Source organism: Bubalus kerabau, chromosome 17, assembly GCF_029407905.1.
Source record: "Bubalus kerabau isolate K-KA32 ecotype Philippines breed swamp buffalo chromosome 17, PCC_UOA_SB_1v2, whole genome shotgun sequence".
In the NCBI taxonomy this organism is placed as follows: Eukaryota; Metazoa; Chordata; class Mammalia; order Artiodactyla; family Bovidae; genus Bubalus; species Bubalus kerabau.
The window spans coordinates 69,842,978-69,859,396 of record NC_073640.1 but is presented as its reverse complement, the minus strand read 5'-3'; the positions used below and the strand labels follow the sequence as shown (position 1 = coordinate 69,859,396).

The 16,419-nt window shown below is 43.7% G+C and overlaps 1 protein-coding gene across 1 annotated transcript; it reads right to left on the bottom strand.

The window, feature by feature from the left end:
* Nucleotides 1–4,339: 4,339 nt before the first annotated feature.
* Nucleotides 4,340–12,026, bottom strand: LOC129631022 (zinc finger protein OZF-like). The gene is made up of 4 exons (XM_055551734.1): nucleotides 11,728–12,026; nucleotides 9,034–9,069; nucleotides 8,050–8,176; nucleotides 4,340–6,764 (listed from the first exon to the last, which is right to left on the bottom strand). Exons 1-4 carry the CDS (start codon nucleotides 11,758–11,760, stop codon nucleotides 5,290–5,292), a joined length of 1,671 nt encoding a protein of 556 aa, XP_055407709.1. The 5' UTR covers nucleotides 11,761–12,026; the 3' UTR covers nucleotides 4,340–5,289.
* Nucleotides 12,027–16,419: the final 4,393 nt, after the last annotated feature.

The window sequence follows — 16,419 nt, the reverse complement described above, 5'->3', positions numbered from 1 at the left end:
CTTGGATTCAGTAGCATACTGAAAATTTTAGTAAAACTAGACATCTATTTAATATTGAGATGTAGGTTATAGTCACCATAACGAGGTAATAAAAAGAAATAAAATTACTCCTTGTTAAGGGTAAAATAAAATTGATCTAATTGATCTAGCTGGGCTGGAAGAAGCAAACGCTGGAATCAAGATTGCTGGGAGAAATATCAATAACCTCAGATATGCAGATGACACCACCCTTATGGCAGAAAGTGAAGAACTAAAGAGGCTCTTGATGAAACTGAAAGAGGAGAGTGAAAAGGTTGGCTTAAAGCTCAACATGCAGAAAACGAAGATCATGGCATCTGGTCCTGTCACTTCATGGCAAATAGATGGGGAAACAGTGTCAGACTTTATTTTTATGGGCTCCAAAATCACTGCAGATGGTGACTGCAGCTATGAAATTAAAAGACACTCCTTGGAAGAAAAGTTATGACCAACCTAGACAGCATATTAAAAAGCAGAGACATTACTTTGTCAACAAAGCTCCATCTAGCCAAGGCTATGGTTTTTCCAGTAGTCCTGTATGGATGTTAGAGTTGGACTGTAAAGAAAGCTGAGTGCTGAAGAATTGATGCTTTTGAACTATGGTGTTGGAGAAGACTCTTGAGAGTCCCTTGGACTGCAAGGAGATCCAACCAGTCCATCCTAAAGGAAATTAGTCCTGAGTGTTCATTGGAAGGACTGATGTTGAAGCTGAAACTCTAATACTTTGGCCACGTGATGCGAAGAGCTGACTCATTTGAAAAGACCCTGATGCTGGGAAAGATTGAGGGCAGGAGGAGAAGGGGATGACAGAGGGTGAGATGGTTGGATGCCATCACTGACCCAATGGAGATGAGATTGGGTAAACTCTGGGAGTTGGTGATGGACAGGGAGGCCTGGCATGCTGCAGTTCATGGGGTCGGCAAAGAGTTGGACACGACTGAGTGACTGAACTGAAAATTCATCTATGGAGAAAATTTTATGGGATCTACCAAAAAAACAAAACAAACACATATACAGTGGAATACAGAAAGTGAAAGTGAATACTATTAAGCGATCAAAAACAATGAAAAATTTCCATTCACAACAACATGGGTAGACTTGGAGAGTATTATGCTCAGTGAAATAAGTCAGACACAGAAAGACAAATTCAGTAGGATATCGCTTATTTGTGGATTTTATTTTTTGGCCATGCCGCATGGCCTAGGGGAGTCTTTGTTCACCAGTCAGGGTTTGAACCTGTGCCCCCTGCAGTGGCAGTGTAGTATCTTACCCACTGGACTGCCAGGAAAGTTCCCAGCATATATTCTTAAGTGAAAAACTATAGTCTAGAGCAGTGTACAAAGTATACCATATTTTTTGAGTCATGTAGAAGTAAAAATATATAGGGCAGAGATTTAACAATTTGGAAAGACAGGAATGTAAGTTATCACATTTTCTTATGTTATAGTTTTGAGTTTGTAGAAACTTAAGTGTTTTCTATAATGTTTAAACAGCAATCAAAACAGAATTTAAAAATCCATAAAATCAATAGTAAAATTGAAGGAAAAGTGAGACTGTATGTTATATTGATGGCACATCTAGGACGAAGAAAAGTGGCTCTAAAACCTGGAGGAGGGACTTCCCTGGCAGTCCAGTGGTTAAGACTGACTTTCACCGTAGAGGGCATTGGTTTGATCCCTGGTCAGGGAACTTAAGGTCCTATGTGCCATGTGGTGTGGCCAAGAAATAAAAATAAAAACCCTGAGGAATACACACACACACACTTGAGTACAAATATAACTAGGGGAATCTGAATACGTTCAGGTGATAGTAACAAAGTCAATACCATTGCTGTGATATCATAATATAGTCTTGCTGTTAGGGAAACTGGGTACACACAGGATCTCAGCAGGTGAATCACTGATTTTCACCATAAATATTTCCATTTAAAAAACCCAAGGGAGGAGGAATTCCCTCATGGTCCAGTGGTTAGGAATCTGTGCTTTCATTCATTTGCATCAACCCCTTTTTAAAAATTTATAATTTATTTATTATTTCTGGTTGTGCTGGGTCTAGTCAAGGCTATGGTTTTTCCATATCCATATGGTCATGTATGGATGTGAGAGTTGGACTGTGAAGAAGGTTGAGCACCGAAGAATTGATGCTTTTGAACTGTGGTGTTGGAGAAGACTCTTGAGAGTCCCTTGGACTGCAAGGAGATCCAACCAGTCCATTCTGAAGATCAGCCCTGGGATTTCTTTGGAAGGAATGATGCTAAAGCTGAAACTCCAGTACTTTGGCCACCTCATGCGAAGAGTTGACTCATTGGAAAAGACTCTGATGCTGGGAGGGATTGGGGGCAGAAGGAGAAGGGGACAACAGGGGATGAGATGGCTGGATGGCATCACTGACTCGATGGACGTGAGTCTGAGTGAACTCCGGGAGATGGTGATGGACAGGGAGGCCTGGCGTGCTGCGGTTCATGGGGCTGCAAAGAGTCAGACACGACTGAGTGACTGAACTGAACTGAACCTCAGTAAGTAATATTTAAAGAACAGTTAATCTTGGGTTTCCTGAGATAAACATCTTCTAAGAATCAGATACCTGAAATGAAGAGATACTTACCAAATTTGTTTGCTCCCAGGACAAGGTCTGCCATGGCAACCTCTGTGCGTCTGCAGTGAGGGCACGTAAGCCTGAGATAAAGGTTTAGACCCCCTGTGATGTGATCTGGCAAAGTGATCACCTGCAAGTGCACCAACAGTTGTCTGTGTAGGGCATGGAGACAAACTGTGAAAAATGGGGCTGTGTAACTACCAAGAGCTATGGAAAATGCTTCGTGTGATAGATATCTGTCAGGAGTGGAAGAAATTGATGGTGGGAAACTGGTTTTTGAAATAATCAAAATCCCACGGGAATGTATGGGGGAAAAAACCCTGAGTTCTAGTCAGTGAGGGAAGGAAAATGCCTACTGGGGATTTTTAAATTGATTTAAAGGCTTTTTGCAAAACATGATTTCTTCCCATAACTCAGCACTGAGGGCAGGGAAACTGAAGGAAAAAGCAGAGTGAGGAGAGTTAGAAAGCATATCCACAGTTGTACAAATGAATAAGTATGTATTTTCAATTTGTTCTATATTTCAAGACATTAATATATATCCTAGGAGTTTCAGACATGTTTCTAGAAATATGGAATATGTCAATGCACAACATTTAAATACATATTTCCCTGCTGGAATTTAGTATTTGATAGAAAAATACAATAAGCAGTTCTATTTAAGTTGCATAGTGTCATAGAAGGTGATAGTTCCTAAGGAAGTAAGGACAGCAAATGGGTGATAAAAAAACAAATAATAATAAGGAGTTTATGATGAGTCCAGTCATTAAATTGAGTGTCCATATTTGGACTACTAGTGAAGATGAAAACTAAGGACATACTATAGATGGTTTATTTCCTCATTTCCAATTGCTTCATATTTATTATTTTGCCTTATAGTGAAATTGGAACTCTAGGATAATGCTGAATTGAGAACAATGAGCAGCTATCCTTTTATGCTAATAGGAATATTTTAATAATGGCTCAAAAATACAGTATTTATAATAATTTTTGTAGGTGTTATTTATAAAATGATTAAGAAGGATTGCTTCTATCTGCAGTTTGATATCTCTCAGTGTACTAGCACTGAACAATTCACAAAGAAAAAAAATTTAATTCTCATTCACAGTATTATCAGATTTAGAAAACACATATGCAAGACCAATAGAAAGAAATCTAAAAACACTGTTAACAAAAATTAAGATCTAAATAGAAGGAGATGTATCATGTTTATGGATTGAGACAGACACTCAGTATTTCTTCCTAAATTGAAAATTAAGGAAATGTCCTGATGGTCCACTGGTTAGAACTCTTGTGTTTTCACTGCCATTGCCTCAGTTGAGGGACTCTAGATCCTGTAAGCCACACAGCACGGCCAAAACTCAAAAATAAAAACAAATCAATGCAATCCCAAACTCCTAGTAGGATTTTTGTACTGTATAAACTAGAAGGTGGATTCTAAACTTCATATGAGTACTGTATAAACTAGAAGGTGGATTCTAAACTTCATATGAAAAGCAAAGATCCAAGAATGGCTATGAAGAATTTGAAGGGAAAAAAAAGGAAGTCAAAGGAGTACACAACTTTGATTTCAAGACATATTATGAAAACAAATTAGTCAATACATGAAAATACTGGCATAAATAAAGTAGGTAAATGCAACAGAATAGAAATTCCAAAAAAGAAAATATATATATATATATATATATATATATATATATTATATATATTATATATAAATGATTGACCTTCAATGAAGTACTAAAGCAATTCAGGGGGAAAGGTATAATCTTTAAATTACTATCATGGCAGGAATTGGGTGTCCATATTTTAAAAAATAATCTCCACAATTAACTGAAAATAATTCCCTTACATCAGTAAGAACCCCAAACCATAAAAGTTACAGGAGGAAGCAAGAGAAAAAGTAAAGAGAATAAATGAACAAATTAAGACTACAATAAAATTAAAAAAACTTTTTCTCTGGATAAGTGATTGAAAAGACAAAACCAATTCTTGAAGATTGTATTGCTAAGTATTTCCATTAGAGTACCTTAATCAGTAAGCAATGACAAAATGTCAAAACTCAGTAATTAGAACAAGTTATATGAGCAGAAATTTCAAGAAAATGATATGTGGTTGGAGATCAACACATGGAAGACTACTTGGCATCATATCATTAGAGAAATGCAAATTAAAATCACTTGGTCCCACTATGCAACTATGGTGTCACTAAAATTGGAAAGCCTGAACATACCAACTAAGAATGTAAAGAACAGGAACTTGGCTTATGGTGCTTCTGATGAGACTATAAAAGGACACCACCACTTTTAGAAGAGTTGGACTGACCCTACATGAGTTTAACATTCACTTACTCTATGACAAGGAGTTGTGCTACTAGATATTAACTCAAGTGTGGGAAAGCATGAGTCCAGAAGGCATTTCTCCAGTGTGAACATTTGTGGCACAGTGGTAAAGAGTCCGCCTGCCAATGCAAAAGGCATGGGTTCAATCCCTTGGGCCGGAAGATCCCATGGAGTAGGAAATGGCAACCCAATCCAATAGTCTTGCCTGGAGAGTCCCATGGACAGAGGACCCTGGCAGGCTATAGTTCACGGGGTTGCAAAGAGTTGGACATGATAGAATGACTGAATGCACACACGCGCGTGCGCACACACACACACACACACACACATTGGATCATGACCTTGGAGCCGTGTACAAAGAACTACACGCATAAGGCCTTTCTCCACTGTGGGTTCTCTGGTGGACAATTAGACTTGTTTTGTAACTGTACGGCTTCCCACACTCATTGCACTGAAAAGGCTTCACTCCAGTGTGGATCCTCTGATGGACAATAAGACTTGTTTTGTTACTGTAGGGCTTCCCACATTCACTGCACTGGAAAGGCTTTGCCCTAGTGTGGACGTTTTGGTGGCTAATTAGTGTGTTCTTCAGCTTGAAGGCTTTCCCACATTCATTGCACACATAGGGTCTTTCTCCAGTGTGGATTCTCTGGTGCTCATCGAGTGTGATTTTCCTCTTGAACCCTTTCCCACATTCACTGCACTCATAACGCCTCTGTGAGGTGTGAACATTCTGGTGTTTGTTGAGGGCAAAGCTGCTCATAAACAAATTCCCACATTTCTTACAGGCATAAACTTTTTCTCCACTGTGGATTCTCTGGTGGACAATAAGACTCTTTTTGTTGACATAAGCTTTCCCACACTCACCACACATATAAGGCCTTTCTCCAGTGTGAGTTCTCTGGTGGATAATAAGACTTGTTTTGTAACTAAAGGACTTCCCACATTCAGTGCACTTAAAAGGCTTTTCTCCAGTGTGGATTCTCTGGTGCACAAGGAGTTTATTTCTGTACAGGAAGAGCTTCCCACATTCACTGCACTTATGAGGTTTCTCTCCAGTGTGGACTTTTTGGTGCTGGACAAGTGAATCCTTGCGGGCATAGGCTTTCCCACATTCCTGACACTCATAGGGTCTTTCTCCAGTGTGGACTCTTTGGTGCTGAACAAGCTTACATTTGTAGATGAAGACTTTCCCACATTTACTGCAATCGAAAGGCTTTTCTCCTGTGTGAACTCTCCGATGATGAGACAGACCCCCCCGGAGTCTAAAGAATTTCCCGCAGTCATTGCACTTGTATGGTTTTTCTCCAGTGTGAACTCTCAGGTGCTCTGTGAATTTGTACTTCTTACTGAAGGCTTTGCCACATTCGCTGCACTTGTAATGCCCTTGCCCAGGGTGAGAGCCCCCCCTGCTCTGCCTGCTTCTGTTTGGATGCTCTCCATCGTGGGAGGGCTGGTGCTGGAGAAAGCCAAGGCTACCGAGGAAATCCTCCTCAACCCCTCCACATGTGAACACAGTGTCAGGTACAAAGATCTTGCAGCTTGTCACGAGCAAGGCCCCGTTCTCATCCCTCCTGAGACGTTTCTCTGCACTTAGCTGTGTCTGGCACTGCTGCAAGTGAGAAGTGAGCATTTTCCCAGAAGCCCCAGAAGAGGGCAGGGTTTTCTCCACCAGGGCACACATGTCAGTGGAAGTGACAGCCTTCAGGATAGATGAGTCCACCTGTGGATTCCTGTCTCGTGTCACTTGTTCTACAGAAACACATTGGTCAGAACCGGCCTCTTCAGTATCTCCTCCACGCCAACACCCTGAAACCATAAAAAATGCTGATAAAGTGTATGGAGACTCTGGTGGGGAAGGACACATGTAGGAATGAGCCCATGGGTTTGTGTTCAAAACAAGGTAGGAAGAGTCAAGTGGTAGAAGGGGAAACTATGCATTTCTCGGCCCCTGGTGGTCACAAAAATAGAAATGTTTCAAACCAAAGAGAACACAGGATATGGAGCTGTGCCAGGAGGAGATGCTGGAACAACTCAGTCCTTGGCCAGTGGCAGTCAGCAGGGTTTTCTGGTGGAGACAAGTGTCAGCTCTGTAGAACGTGTGTCCTAATCCAGGAAAATGCAATTATACCTGTTTGCCTGGTGTTCAAATACCATACAAGTAAACACGCAACTTTAAAAATACATTAAACATATAAGATATACTAAACACATAACATTGGAGAACGTTTCAAAGAGAGAGGGAAAGGGGAGATGTGGAGGACACTAAGGTAGAAGACAGAGAGGTAAGAAGTCACAGTGAAAGGATAAGTGGGCCAAGTGTCAAAACAGGGAGGAAAAGAAAGAAGAGTATGACCATGATGAATCTGGGCACTAAAACACTAGTGAGCAAAGGACATTTCCCTGTAGGATTAGAAATGACCTATGATGTGCGGTCCTACAGCCCCTGTTTACCAGGCCCAGGATCCAGTAACCCTCTTCCAATGACTAGAGAAGTGTCTACCTCCTCAGGCACCCAGGGCCACCTCCATCCCCAGGTCAGGTTGGGTGACTATGGAACTTATTAGATCAAAGGCCTGAAGGGAAAATGGGGCCATTATGAGAAACACTGGCCTAGGGTCAATCAATCAATGACAGACTTCAGGGAAAAAAAAAATATATATATATATATATATATACACTATATATATATAGTACTAGAACCTTAAGTAGTCTCCTAAAAGTAACCTAGTGTTGACCATAAATGCTGACCACATGTCTCTAATTCCTGAGACAGGCAGTGCACACGAAAAGGGTTAAAACCTGTGATACAGATCTTCCACTCAGCAGAGCAGTCAACACACAAGTGATGGCAAAGCAAACTGCAAGTGGACAGACAGTTAACAAGCCTCCAAGACCAGACTCTTCTGTGGAAGGCATCGGGGCATGTGATACAGGACTAGACGTGCACAGATTGAGGCACAAGGCTCAAATGCCAGGAAGCCAAGGAAGGAAGCAGTCAGTGTCCATGGCCCAGCCTGGGAAGGCTGGAGTGAGCCACGCAGAGAGAAGGGCCGAGCCCAGCACCAGCGGTGTGTGTGGACGCAGTTCTTACCCAGGGAGGCTATCAGGGACAGGTTTTCCAGCATGACGTCATAGTATAGGAGTCTCTGAGCCTCGCCGAGGAGCCCCCACTCCTCCTGGGAGAAGGACACCGCCACATCCTCAAAGGTCACATGGCCCTGTCGGGAGGGGGACACGAGTTCACAGAGGCTTCTGTAACCAAAACACCCTCCCCACCCACCCCAAGCTTCATGGCACCAACACTGTGACCTCAGGCCCTGGAATCTGACATGGTCCACCTGCTGTCCACCTGCTCAGGAGTATCTTCACACCTGAACCCCACCCCCACCTGATCTCCAGATGTGTCTAGTTGTACACCTGACACCTCTTGTGAGACACCCCTGCCACATCTCACACTCAGCACGAGGATACGTAATTCTGGACAGTCCTTCTCATCACTCCTACTTTTTGTTGGCTGCACCAGCTCTTATTTGTGGCATGTGGGATCTAGTTCCCTGACCAGGGATCGAATCCTGGGCCCCCTACATTGGGAGCACAGAGTCTTAGCCCCTGGACCACGAAGGAAGTCCCATCACTCCTACTTTTCACTTCCCGTCTCAGACACAGTGTCCCTACTCTCACCTAAGGCAAACATCATGGTGTCATGTCAGACGACTGTCTCTCATCCTGCACAGCATAAAATCATCCAGCTCCTCAGGCTCCACCCCAGGAAAGGCTCTGCTGTCTTTATCCACCCACGTCCTGGGTCCTGCAGTTTGCTGGACACGCCTCACTTGGTCTCACCTCCAGGCACACGGACAGGCTGGCTCCAGTCCCAGGAATATCTCACCACCTCACCTTCTCCAGTGGATACAGGAGACCACCTCAGTACCACTTCATGGGTCCTGTGCCTGAGGTGACCCCAGGGCCAGAACTAAAGCCCAACAACCCCAGGTTAACTGTGTCTCCTGTATCTGGGTGTCAATACCAGGGGTGGGATGACATCAGGAGAGGTACTGGGGCTTCTTCCACTTACCTGTCCAGGGACCATAAAGGTTGCTACCATGGGAACCTGTAAAAAGAGGGAGGATCTGAGATCAGGGTCATCTTGGTGAGGAAGGAAAGGCGGAACTGTGTCCTCCCTTCCCTTTCCTGCAGATGAGTCATCTCAGGCTGACCTCTGACCTCAGAGCTATAACCTGACAACTCAGATAGTCTTTGATAAAGACTCAACCTCCTTGAGTCTCAGTGTCTTCAGTTGTAAAAGGGCAACACTTAAGAGGTCTATCTCCTAATGTTGTGTAAACATCAAATGCATTATTAATCTCTCCCAGGCTAAGATTCACCATGACATAACACAGGATTAAGATTTCTATAATTTTTAAATCAGGATTTCCTTACATGTCTTTCAAGGCTTTCTGAGACAAAGTATCTCTTTTCCACCACCAATTATTTCATTTCATGATAGAATTCACTCCTATTATTACACTCCCTAAAATACGTGACCATAAGTTCAAGAGCTCAGTCCCATAAATTGCCCTCTTCTGAGAAGCCAGTTGCAATCCCTGGCCCCCAGGCCATTTATAAATTCAGGGATTCCCCTGAATCCGTCAGTACTGATAATTTGATAAAAATAACCCATGAAAGTTAGGAAAACACTTTTCTTACTTCTGGATTACTGTAATGGATATAACTTAGAACAGCCCAATGGAAGGGATGTGTAGGTCTGGGTAGTGGGGCTGCAGGGCAGGAAGGGGTTTTAGGCCCTTTCAGTACATGCCACCCTCCCAGGATTTCCATCATTTCAAGGTGTTCAGCGATCTTGAGGCTCCTTGAATTTCATTCCTCAGCAATTTTTATACATAATCTCCAGTTCCCCTCTGATTCTTGGGAACTTCCACATGGGGCTGAGAATTTAACCTTCTATTCTTCCTGGTAACCAGTCCAATCCTAAATCACCTCAATTATAAATAAACGCCTGTGCGAAACAGGGGCAAGTTGTAACAAAGACTAGTCCTAAAGCTAGGAAATTCCAAGGAGGCCAAAATAAAACCTAAACATATGTATATTATTATAGCACAGATATTCATTCTCATTTTAAACAGTTAGTACTTGCTTATACAAGATTAACTTGTTAAATCTATACATTTTTAGCCTTGTAGTTTCCTGGAAGAGCTGAGGCACCTGTGCCCTTGACTGAACCTAAGATTGACTGACTGGTCAGCATCGCCCAATTTTTGTGGCTCCAAAAGGAACAGTCAGTCAGCTGGCTGAGTGTTCATCACAGTCAATGTACACAACCTCACCCCTCCTCCACCTCCTTCCCAGCCAAAGTTCTTTACTCCTTATACCCACCCTTGCTTTCTTAGAAAGCCCTAGAGCCTCAGGACCCTCCCATTTTCAGGCAGCATCTGAAAGTCCTACCCACTCTGCCCTCCAGCCCCACCTCTTCTTTCCTCTCAGGTCCCCTTTCACAGGAAAGTGAAAAGATTTTCCCACCTAAATTTGAGATCCAGACTTAGGTGTCACCACAAGGACATCCTTGAGCCAGTGACCTCCTCCCTTGATTCCAGACTATAGATTCTACCAGCCTCTACATGACCTCAATTTTGGAATCTCAGAAATAGCATGTCTCAAATTCAATTTTTCTTCTCCCCCTAAAACTGACTTCTCACATCAGTGCGGTCTCAGGTCGTAAAGAAAACCTTTATTGTCCTTTACTCTGTCTTTAGCTCAGAGCCACATTTAATTCACCAGGCAATCGTGCCAATTACCTGTAAGGCTTATTAGGAATATTATCTGTTACGTTCCTTTGGGAAAAAAATTAATAATTAATAAACAGAAACCTCAATTAGAGTTGGCACACCAGAAGGGGGAGCCCTCACTGACCAGAGACAAGAATGGTATTCCAAAGGAAGAAGAGTCTCCTCTTTCCTGGAAAGGACTCAGCCAATGAAAAGCCATGCGCTCTTTGGTGCCTACGACCCTTTTAACTTCCCTTTGTAATCTCTATAAAAGTGTTAGCTCCCCCATAGTCACACACCCCAATTGCAATTCCCCAAATGATTGTGGAAAAAAAAATTTTTTAAGCCCATTTTTGTGTGCTAAATACAGGGCAGGCTATTTGTTTCAGGTCAGCAACTTCCATACCCACCACTCTAGTCCATACAACACCTTATTCTTCGGATTCTAACCCAGAAGCCTCCCCCAGGTCTCCCCGCCTCCACTCGCATCTTCTCCTCCCCAATCTGTACTCCTCGGAGCTGGCTTTGAAATACTATAAAACTCAAATGTCTTCCTAATTTATTCGCAACCCTCCATGCCTCTCAGAATGCTGTCGGCCCAATTGACCCAGAGGATTGACTCCTCTTTATATGCCCTGTCCCTGCAGTTCAGTTCAGTTCAGTTGCTCAGTCCTGTCCGACTCTTTGCGACCCCATGAATCGCTGCACGCCAGGCCTCCCTGTCCATCACCAACTCCCGGAGTTCACTCAGACTCTGCAGAGAGGACTCCAACCCCAAGTTTCCCTAATGCTCTGGCTCGTGTGCCCCTCCAAGGATCGGCACGTGCCGGGCCCACGGCCTTTAACACTCCACACTTCAGCACACAGCGTGTCAGAAATGGGACCACCACACACGCAGGCCTAAAGTTCTGCAGACGGGCCTAAGCCGCGGCGCCGTGAGCAGGAAACCCTCATGGGGGCTTGAGGATCCGGGGACGAACTGTCACCTGGGCCGGGTCCTGCAGCGCGTCGGTTGCCATAGGACCCTGTGGGCGCAGTGGTGCCAACAGATGCGCGAGATAACGGCGGAGACTTGGGCCGAAAATCCTGAAAGTGTACTGAAATCCGCTCACTCTTGTGCACTGTGGACGGCGCCCCTTGGGTTCTTCCCAGTTTCTCTAAGGCCGGCTGCACCCAGTTACTTAGAGTCTCCGGTTTTGCAGGCGGCAGCAAAAGCCGTCAAACGACCGCCATCAAAAACACGCCGGAAATCCCGCCCCCTCCTAGTTCACAATCCCGGAAGAGCCCTAGTTTGGGGGGCTTCATTGGTGCGGAGAACAGGGCTGACCGGCGCGTGGTCTTCTGGGTAATGTAGTTCCCTCGCTTCCGGTTTGAGTTACAAAACCCCCCGGGTCTCGCCTTACCGTATTCTGACGAAAGTACAGATTAAAAAGTAGACCCAAGAAAGCCTTTAGGTATCATCTTTACAAAATTCTGAATTAACTACCATTTCTCAGCTAAAAGTTAATACAGGTTTAGCAAACAAGCGTTTCCCTCGTGAAAAGACAGAGTAGCCACAGTCCTCAGTTTTTATTGCTTTTTATGAAAATCTTGGAGAAATTTTAAAGTAAGTAAAATCAAGTCAGTATGATTTGAAGGAAAAAAAATTTTAAGGGAATTATATGAAACAAAATATCTCGGTGTTTTTCATTACTGGCTAACAGGAAAACCATATGGTCAGATAATAAAGTCTGTAACGGGTGCTGTGGACCTGAATAAACCCCAGAGGCAATAATGTTGCCCGACACGTTTACATAGGATCAAAGAGTTACAATTGCGAACACATTCAAATAGCCACACTAAAGATGTCCTGATAGGGAATAAACGTCAGGAGCTTTTAAAGGCAAAGAGAGGTTTGTATCACAAAGAATTTTAATTGCAGCTGGACTCAGAATCTGGAGTATGGTAGCCAAACAGGGTAGAACAGCGTTGAGTGCCAAGGCCATCACTAGAGGAAGATGTAAGCCCTTTATTGTGGCAAGTTTTAGGCATTCTTTCTGAGTCCTTGGAATATTTACCCTTTGGACCAGGTCAAAGTTCATAGTTTTACCTGGTAGGGAGGTGCAAAAAGTGCACTAATTAACATATTCAGTTCAGTTCAGTCATTCGTGTCCAACTCTTTGCAACCCCATGGACTGCAGCACACCAGGCTTTCCTGTCCATCATTAACTCCCAGAGCTTGCTCAAACCCATGTCCATCGAGTTGGTGATGCCATCCAACCATCTCATCCTTTGTTGACCCCTTCTCCTATCACCTTCAATCTTTCCCAGCATCAGGGTCTTTTCAAATGAATCAGCTCTTTGCATCAGGTGGCCAAAGTATTGGAGTCTCAACTTCAACATCAGTCCTTCCAATGAATATTCAGGACTGATCTCCTCTAGGATGGAATGGTTGGATCTCCTTGCAGTCCAAGGGACTCAAGAGTCTTCTCCAATACCACAGCTCAAAAGCACCAATTCTTCAAAGAAAGCGCTCAGCTTTCTTTATGGTCCAACTCTCTCATCCATACATGACTACTGGAAAAACCATAGCTTTGACTAGACGGACTGTTGTTGACAAAGTAATGTCTTTGCTTTTTAATATGCTGTCTAGGTTGGTCATAACTTTTCTTCCAAGGAGCAAGCGTCTTCTAATTCCATGCTGCAGTCACCATCTGCCGTGATTTTGGAGCCCCCCAAAATAAAGTCTGTCACTGTTTCCCCATCTATTTGCCATGGAGTGATGGGACCAGATGCCATGATCTTAGTTTTCTGAATGTTGAGTTTTAAGCCAACTTTTTCACTCTCCTCTTTCACTTTCATCCAGAGGCTATTTAGTTCTTCACTTTCTGCCTTAAGGGTGGTGTCATCTGCATATCTGAGGTTATTGATATTTCTCCCAGTAATCTGATTCCAGCCTGTGCTTCATCCATTCCAGCATTTCTCATGGTGTACTCTGCAGTTAAGTTAAATAAGCAGGGTGACAATATACAGCCTTGACATACTCCTTTCCGAATTTGGAACCACTCTGTTGTTCCATGTCCAGTTCTAACTCTTCTTGACCTGCATACAGGTTTTGCAGGAGGCATGTCAGATGGTCTGGTATTCCCATCTCTTTACAAATTTTCCACAGTGTGTTGTGACCTACACAGTCAAAGGCTTTGGCATAGTCAAGAAACCAGAGGTCAAGAATAAAGCAGTGGCCACAGGACTGGAAAAGGTCATTCATTCCAATCCCAAACAAAAGCAATGCCAATGAATGCTCAAACTACTGCACAATTGCACTCATCTCACAGGCTAGCAAAGTAATACTCAAAGTTCTCCAAGCCAGGCTTCAACTGTACATGAACCCTAAACTTCCAGATGTTCAAGCTGGATTTAGAAAAGGCAGAGGAACCAGAGATCAAATTGACAACATCCGCTGGATCATTGAAAAAGCAAGAGAGTTTCAGAAAACCATCTACTTCTGCTTTATTGACTATGCCAAAGCCTTTGATTGTGTGGATCACAACAAACTGTGAAATTAACATGTTAGTTAATTAGTTTACTAACCAGCTCCATGTTAGTGTTAGTCACTCAGTCGTGTGTGACTCTTTGCTACCCCATGGACTGTAGCCTGCCAGGCTCCTCTGTCCATGGGATTCTCCAGGCAAGAATACTGGAGTGGGTTGCCATGCGCTACTCCAGGGAGCTCCATGTTAATCTCTACCCAACCCCCCGTTTTTTGTTGTTGTTCTTGTTTTTGTTTTGCCTAATTGCCCTGTATGCAGGATCCTAGCTCCCCAACCAAGGATCAAACCCTTGCCCTCTGTACTGGGAGCATGGAATCTTAACCACTGGACAACCAAGGAAATCCTAGATAAAAGATATTCTTGATTGCTGTATTTGGTTGCATTGTTTCACATATTATACTTTAAATTCACTTACAAATGGTTGTCAAGTCAGAGACCTCTATCAACTAAATTTCATTAGGTTGAGAGGCCACAGAGCCCTACCCCTGGAAAGCAGCATAGAATTCATCCCTCAGGAAGCCTCAGTGATTCAAGACTGGGACTCTCTCCACCTTTCCCAGTGAGCAATAGATTTCAGTATCAGTATCAGTTCAGTCCCTCAGTCGTGTCTTACTTTTTGCAACCCCATGAACCGCAGCACACCAGGCCTCCCTGTCCATCACCAACTCCCATAGTCCACCCAAACCCATGTCCATTGAGTCGGTGATGCCATCCAACCATCTGATCCTCTGTCATCCCCTTCTCCTCCTCCCTCAATCTTTCCCAGCATCAGGGTCTTTTCAAATGAGTCAGCTCTTCGCATTAGGTAGCCAAAGTATTGGAGTTTCAGCTTCAACATCAGTCCTTCCAAAGAACACCCAGGACTGATCTCCTTCAGGGTGGACTGGTTGGATCTCCTTGCAGTCCAAGGGACTCTCACGAGTCTTCTCCAACACCACAGTTCAAAAGCATCAATTCTTCAGCGCTCAGCTTTCTTCACAGTCCAACTCTTCACATCCATACATGACTACTGGAAAAACCATAGCCTTGACTAGAGGACCTTTGTTGACAAAGTAATGTCTCTGCTTTTTAATATGCTGTCTATGTTTGTCATAGCTCTCCTCCCAAGGAGTAAGCATCTTTTAATTTGATGGCTGCAGTCACCATCTGCAGTGATTTTGGAGCCCAGAAAAATAAAGTCAGCCACTGTTTCCACTATTTCCCTATCTATTTGCCACGAAGTGATGGGACCAGATGCCATGATCTTCGTTTTCTGAATGTTGAGCTTGAAGGCAACTTTTTCACTCTCCTCTTTCACTTTCATCAAGAGGCTATTTAGTTCTTCACTTTCTGCCATAAGAGTGGTGTCATGTGCATATCTGAGGTTATTGATATTTTTCCCGGCAATCTTGACTCCAGCTTGTGCTTCATCCAGCCCAGTGTCTCTCGTGATGTACTCTGCATATAAGTTAAATAAGCAGGGTGACAATATACAGCCTTGATGTACTCCTTTTCCTATTTGTAACCAGTCTGTTTTTCCGTGTCCATTACTAACTGTTGCTTTCAATCTCATATAAAACCTCAAGATCAACTGGCTGCCTCTGGCTCTCAAGCCATTGATGACCTTAAAGAACATGACTGGGTTGTGATAGAAGACTCTAAACTCCTAGTCTTATTTGGTAAGAACCTCTATGCCATGTGGACAACCCAAAGCTCGCTCCTTGGCTGCACCTTTTTCCTCATTCCTGGCTGATGTCAACTACAAATTGGCACTTTCCAAGAGCATTTGCCAGAGACGGAGGAACAACAACAACAAACGCATTTACCATCTGCCTTCCCTGGTGATTCAGATGGTAAAGAATCTGCCTGAAATGCAGGAGACCCAGGTTTAATCTCTGGGTGGGGAAGATCCCCCTGGAGAAGGAAATGGCAACCCACTCCAGTATTCTTGCCTGGAGAATTCCATGGACAGAGGAGCCTGATGGGCTACAGTCTCAGTTCAGTTCAGTTCAGTCACTCAGTCGTGTCCAACTCTTTGCGACCCCATGGACTGCAGCATGCCAGTCTTCCCTGTCCAGCATCAACTCCCAGTTCAGTTCAGTTCAGTTCATTTGCCCAGTCGTGTCCGACTCTTTGTGACCCCATGAATCACAGCATGCCAGGCCTCCC